Genomic DNA, 12,907 nt, shown 5'->3' with positions numbered 1-12,907 from the left:
ATTTCATGAAAATCCTAAAGAGAGGACAAACAATCCGAATGTTGGTGGAACTTATCGTGATAAAAAGCGAGATCGACTGCGTTCGCGAAAGGCAACGAAGGCAATGACAATCCGACCTCTCAGCAATAACGATAATGTTCGTGCGATCACGGTGGCGAGCGAGCGCACGCGAGAGATTCATCTTCGTACGCGACTCACGTAGAATCGGCTCTTCTTTCGCGAGATCGTATATCTATCGTTGCGTCGCACGCGGCAAAAATCTCTTCGGCAAATAGTTTTCTTCGCGCCTCGCTCTCTACCTTTCTTTTCCCGCGCCTCGTTCTTCGCATTCGTATCTACGAGCCAATCGCGTATCGGCGCGTCAGAAGATACGTTTCGGCCGTCTCGCCGAGACTCTGAGAGCTCGAGGAGGACCGAATTTGCATGCGGACCGGACGCGAAGAACGAGATCGTTTTCATTCCCGCCGACGTGACATCGGTGAAGACAACGACGGTGGTGCGGCGCATTCCGCGAAATGCGTCCGTCCGCAGCTTCGAGTCTTCCACTGTTGAGAACAGCGGAAGAGACGAAGAGAAGAGAAGAGGACAAGAGTGCAGCGCCGAGATGTCGATTTCTTCTCTTTTTCTCGGGACCCAAAGACGCTCACTCCCTCGCGAATAAACGCGATCGGCTCTCTTATTTGGCTGGACCAAAGCTGCTCGGGAAGGATCGAAAAATGAGAGAGAGAGAGAGAGAGAGAGAGAGAGAGAGAGAGAGAGAGAGAGAGAGAGAGAGAGAGAGAGAGAGAGAGAGAGAGAGAAGAGAAGGATGAGGAAGAGGATGAAAGAATAAAAGGAAAGACCGAGGAACTTGGAATTGGCCAAGCGAGAGAGAGAGAAAGAGAGACGTCCTTCGGCGCAAACGGAGGATAGACTCTCGAGAAGGAGAAAGGATTCTCCACGCCTTCCTTCTCCGTGCCTTTCATGCGAGCCGGCCCGTTAATCCTCCACCGATCCCACGGAGATGCACCAAGGAAATTTGCATACAAGATCTTCTGGCATCTCCTCCACGGTTACCTCGTCGGTTCTCCCGCACCTCCTCGCTCTCTCACTTCATCCACTCTCGGCCATCTTTCTCACTTTCCTAGAGTATATCTCGCGCTCCTCCTTCTTCTTCTTCTTCTCCTCCTATTCCTCCTCCCCCTCGTTCCTCGACGCCATCGTGACCCGCTTATGCGCCGATCTCGCGCGTTACTCGCCTCCTCTTCCTTCCTATTTAGATTCCCGCAGAAGCCTTGTCCCACCGATCGCTTTGAAAGTCGCAGAGAACTTTACTTGGCGGTTCGTCAAGCTTCGCGAGAGGCACGAACCGATCGCATTCTCCACGCGGAACAATAGATGAGGCGGTCGGTCCCCCTTCGAGCTGCCGATCTCGATGTCGGTAACTCTTGAATACGCGGCGACCTTGACGATCGAGCGGTCGCGGTAAAACGATCGAAACGAAGGCAACCTCGATACGAAACGCGAAATCAGTCCGAAGATTATCGTGCGCGGAAAAACTGCCCCCGACGGCATTAATTCGGCCTGCGGACTCGGCGGAATTAGCATCGTCACCCTGTAATCGCGGACGCGCGCGCGATAAATTTGCAAGTATATTACGCCTTCGCCCGATATGAATATTAAATGCGCCCTCGGAATAGAATTAAAGAGCATTTTTGCTTCCCGGAATTTGAATGCCAAATACACGGTAATGATATGTTGTGCGCGAAGCGTCCTCGCGCGATGCATTATTAATGCCGAATCTCTCTTTTCTCCTTCTCTCCCCCCACCCCTCTTACTTTTCCGGTCCTCAATTTTCCGGACGGTCAGCAGCCACGCATTGTCCATCTCGGTTGAATCGCGAGCACCCGTAGCACATCCCGTAATCCCGTAGGAAAACTCATTCGATCTGATAACCCCGAAGAATTTGACGTGGGGGCCTTCGTCCCCTTGCGCCCGTCCTCCTCTTCCCACCGGAGTTAATCCGAGCCATATACGCGAGCGATTACCGTTAATTATATTTTCCTGGTGGACCTTCTCTTTCTCTCTTTCTCTCTTTCTCTCTCTCTCTCTCGCATAAACGCACGCGTGTATTTGTGCGCGTCCACTCGGCGTCTCCCCTGGGTTTTCACACAGAAACACACGTGCCGCGCGCGCTTAGGAATCGCGGCGTGGCCGCGTGGGTGTGCACGCGCGTGTTTTCGTAGATGACGAAGAAGGGAATTGGGGGAGGGAGGGGGCCTGGCCTGTGTGGGAAGGGCGCACCCTCCCTTTGCTCGGCAGCGTTCCTCCCTTAGCGTTAATACGGGCTACATCGGGCGAAGGGCAGGATTAAATTGGCACCAATTACCAGCAAAACACCCTCCACGCACTTTCTCTCTCCCCCGTCTCTTCCCGTGTCCGCCCGCTCCTGTTTCCTCGCACCAGAAACCGTCCTACCCTCTTGACGCCCGCTCACCCTAGAGAAAAGACAAGTCCGCCCCTCGGAGCCGCAACGATATTATATTATGAAAATATACATTTACAGCTGACGTAGCTGTACTTCGCGAAGCAATTATATCGACATATTCGTACGACGGTTTAAATTCTTAGAAAGGAAAATCGATATAGATAAATATATTAATCCTCGATCGTGTTTGAAATTTTTCAATACCAATTTAGAAATTCTTTAAGCAAGACAACATACATCAAGCTATCCATTTAAGAATAAAATTGGCAGTGCTCTGTATTGCTTCGTAGTCTTTTTCGTACTCTTCCATATCCTTTTGTTTAAATATTCATATTATTTTAATATTACAATATATAATGTTCATATTTTTTTAAATTAATGCATTTAGCAAATGGATTATTATCTAATTATTCAGATATAAGCCACCCCATTTCTGTCAAATTAATCTTTAATTTTAATTCGTTACCAGATTCCCTCTCTCTCTGTATGGTACATAGGTATATATTCAAAATATACTGAAAAACGTAGATATCGCGCGAACCATATCCAGTAATTTTCCGCGAGCGACGAGATTATAACGAGTATACCTAACAGCGAACGCACACTGGCGTGTCACCGCGTCGGCCTATCCTCCCCCGCCTGCTGCGTTTATGTATGTACGCGTGTGCACACACATATTTTACATACGAGCGTGCACCGTCGAGACGTTGCACGTCGCGCGAGACTCGAGCGAAGGCGATGAGAACAACGATGACGACGACGACGACGACGACGACAAAGACGGTGGTGGCATTTGCGCGCACACAAATGGGCGGTTCTAAGGAGAGGAATACGGCGTGCTGCAATTGGTCGGCCTAGTCGTTACACTTATCACATTACTCGCGAGCGATGTGTCGAGAAGAATGCGTCATGCGTGCGTGCGTGCATGATTGTTCGCGCGAACGCGTACGCATCGCGCGCGTACCTTGAGAAACGTACCACATCTCTTTGTCGCGGGTCGTGGGTGTGGGAATCGCTTTTGTCGGTATGCGGATATGTTCGTACATATATAACGCATGTTCATAAGTACATATTCGCGTATATCGCCAGAGAAACGCCATTTGCAAGGCGACTTTACGAATGCGCCACGAAGGTTTCGCGATTTTTTTTCTCGTAACGTTTGCGAAAGTGTCCCGGAATTTGCGGATTAAATGTTCGCGGATACCGCAAGATAGAAACGAGGAACGGCGACGTTGCCGGCTGAACGTAAGCTTTATAGTAATAGCGTCGAGCTAATTAGACGCGATCGATGTGAATACGAAATCGTCGTCTTCGCCCTTGCACGCAATGTCGCTTCGACTCCGAACGAATTTATGCAATGCGGTTACTCGACGGATCTTCCCGCTGCCAACGACATCGTATCGTCTAATTAATCGCATCGATTCTTTGCGAATGTCCCCAATTGCGCCATGAGGATATTTAATCAAATATAAATATAGGAAGAATTGACCTCCATTTATAATATAGAATATTTCGGACTCTCCACACTTTCCCTGATGTGCTTTAATAATTATTTAATATATTTTTAAATAAAAATTAGGAACAGGTGCTGTTCTAAGACACAATTTTCAAGTTATTATTTTAAAAAATAATTTTATCTTAGTAATGCTTTTCATCATTCTTTCTCGTGAAATACCGCCCATTTAAAGGTCCTTAAAACGTGCTTAAAGTTCTTGAAATCAGAGTGCGACGTCACGCGATTCGCGAGCTGTCATCGAGATCATCGGCAAACCACCGTACGCGCCGGGGCGCTATATATCGCATTACGACGTGCATATACACATCCGTTCCGGGGCGAAAGAGTATAGAAGTCGTGGGCCCGGAAGGTGCCGGTGGAGGGAAGAGAGAGGATAATTTATTATGCTGTCAGTATGTCGCTCACAATGACCGCCTCCTCGATTTTAGTGACATGGCGATTATCGTCGCGGCCGATCTCGACCGATCATCGTTAGCATGAATAACGTGACAATGGTAATCCCTTTCGTGAAAGTGCTAACGGCCATACGTGCTTCGACGCCAGATGCCGTCTTGAGCATGTAGAAGAGATCGTCACCGTGAGAGGGACATCACCGAGGAGGAGGACGCGGCGGAGAAGGAGGAAGAGGTGGAGCAGGAGGAAGCGGAGGACATTCACCACGAGCACAGGCGCGGCGGTGGAGCCCCGGACACGTGGCGCGTATACGCTCGTCACCCGACGAATCGCTTCTAAAAATATTTACCGACGCGAGAGAAGGAAAAAAAATATAGGAGGAAGAATAGGGGACGCGCGTGAGGGAGAGAGAGCCCTCGCGCCCGGCGGGTTTTAATTTGGCCATCGGAACGTGACGATACCGCGTAGCGTCGCGACACCAAGAAGCGACGTCGGGCGTCGATCCTGGAGCGATTTCGCGCGAGCGAACGAGCGACTTTATTTCGGGCCTGACTGGCCTAAAGCGTTCTGTCGCTCTTGCGACAGTGTGATACACTAATACCGAGGTGTGTGTCTCCTCTCAATTATCTTCACGCGAGACACGTTCATTCTATTTATTGTAATCGCTCGTCTCATGTCTGACTATTTGCAAATGCAGTGCTCGTTATCGCTCGCTCGAGTTATCAGCTTTCAATAACGGTTCGACGTGGCTTAGCTCCCATTAGACGAAAAAGCGCTAAGAATAGGAATGCCATTGACGCAACCGCTAATAACGGCCGCCCTCGAGAAAAGACGAGGCGGATAAATATATTCCATAATGCTTATGCGGACGATGATAACTTCTGGTACGCCCGCACGAATGTGTGCTGCGGAGGAACGAACCAGCGGTAGTGAGTTAACGGCGAAATTTAAGTGACACAATCCCGCGATCGTATACCGACGACACCGTTTCACGGAGAATGTGTCGTCAACGTGGTTCCCCTAGGGGTGGCGGCCGACGAAATATTCTTGAAGCACTTTCCAAGGGTTGATCGCAGCCAACGGAGACTCGGAGGAGGCGACGAGCACGCCGTAAGAGATGTGCCCGGCCCGGCCACGGGGGTGGCCTCTCTCGGGGAGGGAAAGTGGCCCCGTTACAAGTTTTACTGCAGTTTTGCGGCTCGGAACTGCGAGCGCGTAACGGTCGGCAATTGAATTTAAATATTCAATTATGCGATGTGTAAATGAAATAGAAGCCTTATGCAAATGGCTACACGCTGCGAGGGTTGTTGCAAATTTAAAGGGTTAAATATTTATTAGCTGAGGGTTAACCGAGATTTATGGGACCGCGGCCGACTCTCTCTTTTCGTTCCCTCACCGACGTTCGGCAACACCTCCGGGAATTGCGCGATTAGAGTCCAAATATGCCGCACGGATAAGTACGATAATGAATAATATGCATCTTCACATATCGCGAGTTTGAACCTACCTATCGCGAATGCGACCTTTAAACCTACTATTCAAGTCGAAAATTCACTGACTCGTATTAGAGTTTTGTTCTCCGCAAACGGAAATCTTATTACATGCGGAAAAAGAAATGGAGATACCAAAGATTTGCCGTGATTTAAATATCACACCGTCACCAATATCCGATAAAATTTTTTGACAAGCGAAAAGATTCGTTTCCAGGTCAGTGCTAAATATAATATGTCGCATGTTAAATCTAGCTAATTGAATTTGTTCCAAAATCCATTGAGATAATCGCCGTTCTTTTAATAGTCCTCTGTTTTAAATAACGCTCATCTATTACACAGAGACTCAGGTTTTATCTGACAGAGGTGTCATCACAATGCATACGTAATTAATCTGCGACGAGGCGCGAGGGTGTGCGAGAGGATCAAGGAGCTTTTTGGTTCGACCGAGAGAATCGAGAGCGAAAAACGCCCCAAATAAAAAAAGACGCACCGAATCTTTTTTGTTTTAACTCAACAAGGCTAACATTTATTTATAATGAAAATACGTTGATTGAGACAATAGTTTAAACAAGTATCATATTATCAGTAATATATATATAATATATATTATCACTATATGTAATTCTAATCGTATACAATGTTCGGGTGAGTTCCGACTGTTTTTTTTTTTATTCTCTTAAGTCTAACAAGTGTAAATCGTAAACACACATACATGCACAATGTCTTTTGGAAGTGATCTCTTCCGCGCGTTAAATGCATGTGCTACGTTAAACACAGCGGTTGTCGGCTTCCTTGTTCACGTTCTATGTAGTATGGCGTTTAAACGTATCGCGTAAATTGAGAGCTTTAATATATTCCGCGTTCCCTATCGTTTTGCATTTTATGTCTCCCGCGCCGTCTCCATCTGTGTACCGTGCACGCATCCCCGTGAACATTGTAACAATTACAGAAACAATACGAAACAAAAACGTAACCATATCACGCGGCGACGTCGTCATTTAACAAATGTATACATCCGCGGCTTTTTGCGAGATCGAAAAAAGGGGGGCAAACCGCGTTTGCGTTATGCAATCCTGATAAAACTAATCTGCTCCCTTCTTCTCGCTCTTCGTAGCTCGCAATCTCGCACCGCGATGAAAATAATCGTCGGATGTCGTGCACGACGCGCACCAACCGACCATATCGACGAGTATTCTTCATCGGACAAGTTTTTCTCACAAAATCGCGAAAAATATGCGCAGAAACAAAACGCATGACATAAAGAATATTATAAAATTTGAAACGCGATAAAACATCACATTATTTCCGCGACCATACTACTCACCAATAAAAAAAAAACGAAAAGCGTAATCTGAACAGATCAATTAAAAAAAAAAGGAAGCAGAACGTATTTCTCGTTTTGATTATGTGGTAACGATGTCTATGCTTGAGCACTAAAAATATCGAGTATTTCATGTTCGAGTTACACACTAAACTGATCCTTTTTGATTAAGTATTTAATTAAGTACACAGTCTCGGTGCGAACACGCGCACACTGCAACCTATGGCACTAAGTATTCACGTTATTTTCTGCATTTTTTTTTATCTTTAATCTCTCAGCGCGAAATTTATCTTCTTCATACGTAACTCGCGCTACTATAACGAATTTTCTGTTCCATTCCGTCAACATTCCGAAGATCCTGCATGCGCAATAAAATTATCCGTCACGAATCGATCATTTAAGCGCGGCATTTAAAAGAAAAAGGTAAAAATGCATATGCATACGTTGCATTTTAAACGATTTTTCCAACAAATATCGATCATAAATCATAAAAGTTCTTGATTTATATATACAGCAATAAAAAATTATCGATTTAGTTATCGACTTATAGATTTAATAATCAATATCATTCAATCTCCGTATCAGATGTAAAAGTTGCCGCGCAGAAATAATTGATCCTTGTAAAATTACTTCCCTACGCGTTTGTCGTGATATAAAAACAGGGAAAAAAATGCTTCGTTGTATCTCTCATGTAACTCTTGTCGTTCTTTCTTGTTTCCTTTTTCCCCTGTATCCTTCTCATTTGTGTGTTTCTTTCTTTCTGAACAATACCTAATGAAAGCCAAGAGGCTCACAATCCTCTCGGCCCTAGGCTCGGCACTCGTAACTAGGGTTCCAATCGACCGGTGCCGAAGCCCATCCTTCCCATTTCCGTACACCCTTGCATTTGCCTGCGACAGCGATCTTAATGAGAAGATCGCCGTCGCGTTTAGCCGATACTCAAACTTTAAAGTCATTCCTTCAGTCTGGTGCCTCGCATATGGTTCTTTTACGTACCTGTCGTGTAAGAGTCAAAAATGTAATTTTGAATTTGTTCCCAAGTTGAAGTTTCAAGACATGTATTCGTGCATATGTTGTCTCACGACATATGTGCAAATGCATGTACTTCTCGCGTACGTTTCGCTATAACGACGTAGACACGAGTGCACGCAATGTCTTCATTCGGCGAAAATGACACATCGCGCACGCGTGCATGTGTATAGGATCTGTATACGTTGCACCCGGTTTGTCTCCGACAGCAGACGCACAACGGATCAGTCGTATACACATATATTACGTGTACGTGTACACGCAATATTGATGAACATTAAGAACAAAGAGAAGAAAATTCCTTAAAAAAACATTTCTCGACAGCGGGGCACCAGCAGGAGAAACTCGACTCCACGCTCTTTCGAGAGTCTCAATTATTATTCGCCTTTCTTGCATTTCATACACAAGATACAAGGGTTAAGTACGGGGGATGGGGGTGGACCTCGCGCGCCCTGCCGATCAGGACTTGTACCTCACACAACTCCCTAGTTACGAGTACCGAGACCTAGTGATAATAGCCGGACTGACTTGATTGCGCACGATTTTCAATTGCCTCTTCGTTCACCCGAATTCGTCGCATTCCTCGATTTCGTTATGCCTCATGTACCTTCCCTTATATTACTCTCGCTCAACTCGATCCCGATCGCACACCTGCGGCGCAAGTTCGCTTTAAAGAGATTTTGCAGTTCGTCTAATACATCATATTCGCTCAACGAACTCGTTCATAGTCTCTGTCTCATTATCTTAAACTCGCATTATTTCGTCGATTCTCGGTAACCTCAAAATAAAAAATTCGCAATAAATTAAACGTTATAGTCTATCTTCGCTAAACACGAGAACCACGCACACGCTACGACTCGTTCTCGCTGTCTTCTCGCGTTTCTCATTCGCTCTCCGTCTTGCACACGATCCCTAAAGTTATTCCGATCGTTCAGTTTAAAAATAGACACAAAATTCATCTTATTCTTTCTGTGACGCATATGAGTCTTAATCCTATTACGTATATCCAAATCACGATTAATATCAGCGAATTCCTAATCGACTATCATCGGTTTTTCCAAGCTTAACTCGTTCTTCGTTACTGTGACTTCGATCGAGAAAGATGGACGCCGCGATGTCAGAGCAAAAATACGCGCGTGTACGCCCACGAGAGAGGCTACCTAAAGAAAGTAGACGCCGCGTAGACGATATAATGTCTGTCGTAAACACGCCTACCGCGCGCGATAGTATCGATCATCATCCAACGCGCGCTGCATCGAGGCCGTTAGCTACTGACGCGCGCGTGCTCTCTCGTCCCTACGTCCCTATTCCGCATATAAATCGCGGTCAGTAACGGCGTTTGAAAAAAAAAAAAGAAGAAAAAATAAGAAAATGAGAAAGAGGAAAAAAACCGGGACGCTGACGTACGAATTATCCGCGCCTTGTTCCGCCCTTCCTATATACGCGATTCAGTTAATCGGCTGTCTCTTTCCCGTTGCTATACATCTGATGCGGTCTCATTGACGCGTGACGGCGAAGTAATACTCGCGCGTATTGTTCTTGCCCCCTCCCTCCCCCCCTCTCTTGCTCGATTGCCTTATTCGAACTGAAAACGCTTACGAACCGAAGTGAAACCGCTCTACCTCGATTTTCTCGCGCCTCTCTATCCACCCTATCTCTAGCTGCTCAGCGACCTACTTCGTCGACGACGTTTCCTCGCGTGAGACCGCGAACGCGCCCTCCTCCTCCTCCTCCTCTTCCTCCAATGCCCGTTCTTTTATACAAATATCTCGCACGTCTATCCCGTCCATCGTGCCATGCCGTGTCGCGAGAGACCTTCAAGGAGAGACAGGAAAGAGAAGGCTGTGAGAGAATGAGAGAAAAAAAGAGAAGAGAGCAAGATGAAGCGAACGCTTCGCTCGCGAAGTTTACGCGCGCGCGTACCGCGTATCTCGTTATTTCCGATAACTGCCGGCATAGCGGATAGATAGAGCCCGACCGTGTCCCCGGCCGCATGCACGAAGAACAAAACGCGGAATTGGTTGCATAAGGCTGCGAACGACCGCAAGCTCATTCGGCGCGTTCTCGCACCGATAATAGCCCATTACGACTGGTTTCCAAGACGATTTCGGGGCGAGAATATCTCTGAATATGTTTTGAAAGCGGATCGCTTCGAGTGAGAACCGATGTCAACGGACGACCGTTGCCTCCCTAGCACGAAACGGATTTAGAAACATTCTTCTACCACGCCACGAAACGAAGCTTTATGTAATCGAATCCGCGTCGGATTTATGAGAACGGTGGACGAAGACCTGCGTAAATTAACGAAGCGCGTGCTTAATCGTCGCAAGAAGTACGTGGAAGTAACGCGAAAAAAAACAGAACGGATGCATCCGATGGATCCAAGAAGATGATGGATCCAACACCCGACTTCACTAAGGCCGAAGCTCTCTATCCAATTTCCTCTCTTCTCACTTTCCAATTTTACGCGTAACATTAACAAATCTTACCAAGGAACTTTAACACACAATATTAAAAAAAAAAATACGATAAATAAATAAAGTCTACAGTTTCAAACAACTAATTGCAATTTAGAGACAACAAAATAATGAAAAAATAGAATAAACGAACTCAAGACAAACTGAGTGTCGAAGAAATTCATCCTCCGTTCGCAGAGCAATTCGAAATACTTATAAAAATTAAATATATTAAAAGAATTCCAACAAGTAGCGCCGGTCCAACAGTAAAAAAATCCTTTATTGCTTGCTTTAGGGTCTGCGATCTAGCGTACTCTACCTCGAACGCTCCCTTGCCTCTAGAAAGGTCGTACGAGGACGTTAACGAAGCTCCAGAAGCGGCTACCCACGCATACTCGCGTCTCGACATTGATCAGGTGCTAGGTCACGTCTCTCCCTATAGAGCACAGGCCCGGCATGGCACGGACTCGTGTGTTTCGACTCCCACGCGTGTATGATCTCGCCGCGAAGGCGAGTCCAAGAGCACATCTGACCTAACTCACTGTGAGTCGCGATTCAATTATCACGGCATACAGGTCACTTTCGATTTTACCAGAGAGAGAGATCGGTCATCCCTTGAAGAACGGGCCGAATCGATCGCGAGCGCGATCGATCCTGAAGGAACGGCGCTAAGCTATGTCCTACGCATGATCCTAGTCGCGTCTGTCCGATCGGACATTCGACGCTAGACGAACCATACGAAGAGGACGAAATAGCGAGACACGATGGCAAAAAGAAGAAGAGGTAGAATCATGGAGAAAAGCAACGGGAAGAATAATGTCACGAGAGGAATAAGAGAGGAGAAGAAGAAGAAGAAGAAGTAGAAGAAGAGATCTCGCGAAATCGGCACGGAAGTCGCGTAGTCTATTACGAGCACGGATAAACGGCCGAGCTAATGCTGTAGGCGGCGAGGGCGGCGTGCGCGTGCGCTGGGGGCGCGGATGCGGCTGCGTGCGGCGAGGTAGCCATCGCGGCTGCCATCATCATCTGTTGGTGCGAACGCTTTAGGGAGTTGGGAGTTGTGGCGGCGCTACTTGGGGTAATAGCAGTAGTAGTGGTGGTGTTCGACTGCGGCGCAGGGTGGTGGTTTTGGCTTTGGTTTTGGTTGCTCAGTTGCAGGGGGGTGGTAGTGGCGGTACTGCCGATACCGGCGTGATTACTATTATTATTGTTATTATTCTGGCTCTGGTGATGGTGATGGTGGTGATGGTGATGGTGATGGTGGGGGGTGAGCGCGTCGTGCGGATAGTAAGACGTTGACGATGGTGAGGTACTCACGACGTCCGGCGTGCTGGCCCCGTCCGTATGGCTGGTGCTGTCGGCGGTGCTTCTGGGTCCGCTGCCGTCCAGACCGTTACCCAGCTCGGGTGGCTTCGAGCTCTCTCGGTCGTCGATCACGAGGTCGATCGGCATCTTGCCCTTCAGGCAGCTGATGTACCGGTGGCAGAAGTTGTCGCACAGCTCGTGTACCTGGAACGCAAGGGAAAGAACATTCGTTAGTCATGAGGAAGGCTCGGGAACCAATTAGATCGGTTCTTCTCCATTGGAGAACCGAGATACCGTTTTCCAAAAGATACTTTACAACGGGAGGCGCGGCTGATTAACCGCGCCACCGGAAATGATTAATAGACATACTCCGTCGAATAGATCCAACTGATGCAGAATCTTATTGTAGGATGGGGCGCGGGGAAAAAGAGAGACAGAGAGAGAAATAAAAAATAAAAGAGACGCGATCAACAGCGGGCTCGAACGCGGCGTATCGATACACGAAGATGGAGGAGAAGGATGGTGCGCGCATCTCGAGACCGTAGAAGCGGTCTGGCTAGGCTGAAGAGAAACCGATGCAACGAACGTAGAAAGAGTGCAAGAGAAAGGGAGATAGAGAGGAGATCTGACCGGTGTCCAGTCGACCAGAATGTTATGTATGCAAATGAAGCCTGACAGGCCTATAGGATAGCCGGTCCTCCTCCGTCCCCCTTTCGACTCATTCTCCAACCCTCGCCCTACTCCCCCCGTCCCTCGACCCTATCCTCCTGCCTGATTCGCCTCCTTGATTCCGTTTAGAATAAACGTATTATATAAGCAAAAGCAAATAAAATTCGTTATCTTGTTATATGTAAATTGTCGGCGAGTCGAGATATTACGAAGCCGCGTACGGCCCTCGCAAACGTACACCCTCTCTTCCATCGTCTT

At 47.3% G+C, this 12,907-nt stretch overlaps 1 protein-coding gene across 2 annotated transcripts in view; it reads right to left on the bottom strand.

The window, feature by feature from the left end:
* Window positions 1-6,363: 6,363 nt before the first annotated feature.
* Hth (Meis homeobox homothorax) overlaps window positions 6,364-12,907 on the bottom strand; it is a 55,364-nt gene continuing 48,820 nt past the window's right edge. For both annotated transcript variants that reach the window (XM_071717759.1, XM_071717760.1), the window contains one exon: window positions 6,364-12,184. In XM_071717759.1, coding sequence (XP_071573860.1) covers window positions 11,582-12,184 — 603 coding nt within the window. In that variant the 3' untranslated portion in view covers window positions 6,364-11,581. The remainder of the gene's footprint in view (window positions 12,185-12,907) is intronic.

This window comes from Temnothorax nylanderi, unplaced genomic scaffold (assembly GCF_030848795.1).
Source record: "Temnothorax nylanderi isolate EJ_2023f unplaced genomic scaffold, tnyl_v1.0 TNYL_tig0225_pilon, whole genome shotgun sequence".
Taxonomy (NCBI): Eukaryota; Metazoa; Arthropoda; class Insecta; order Hymenoptera; family Formicidae; genus Temnothorax; species Temnothorax nylanderi.
This window is presented reverse-complemented; position numbering and strand designations above follow the sequence as displayed.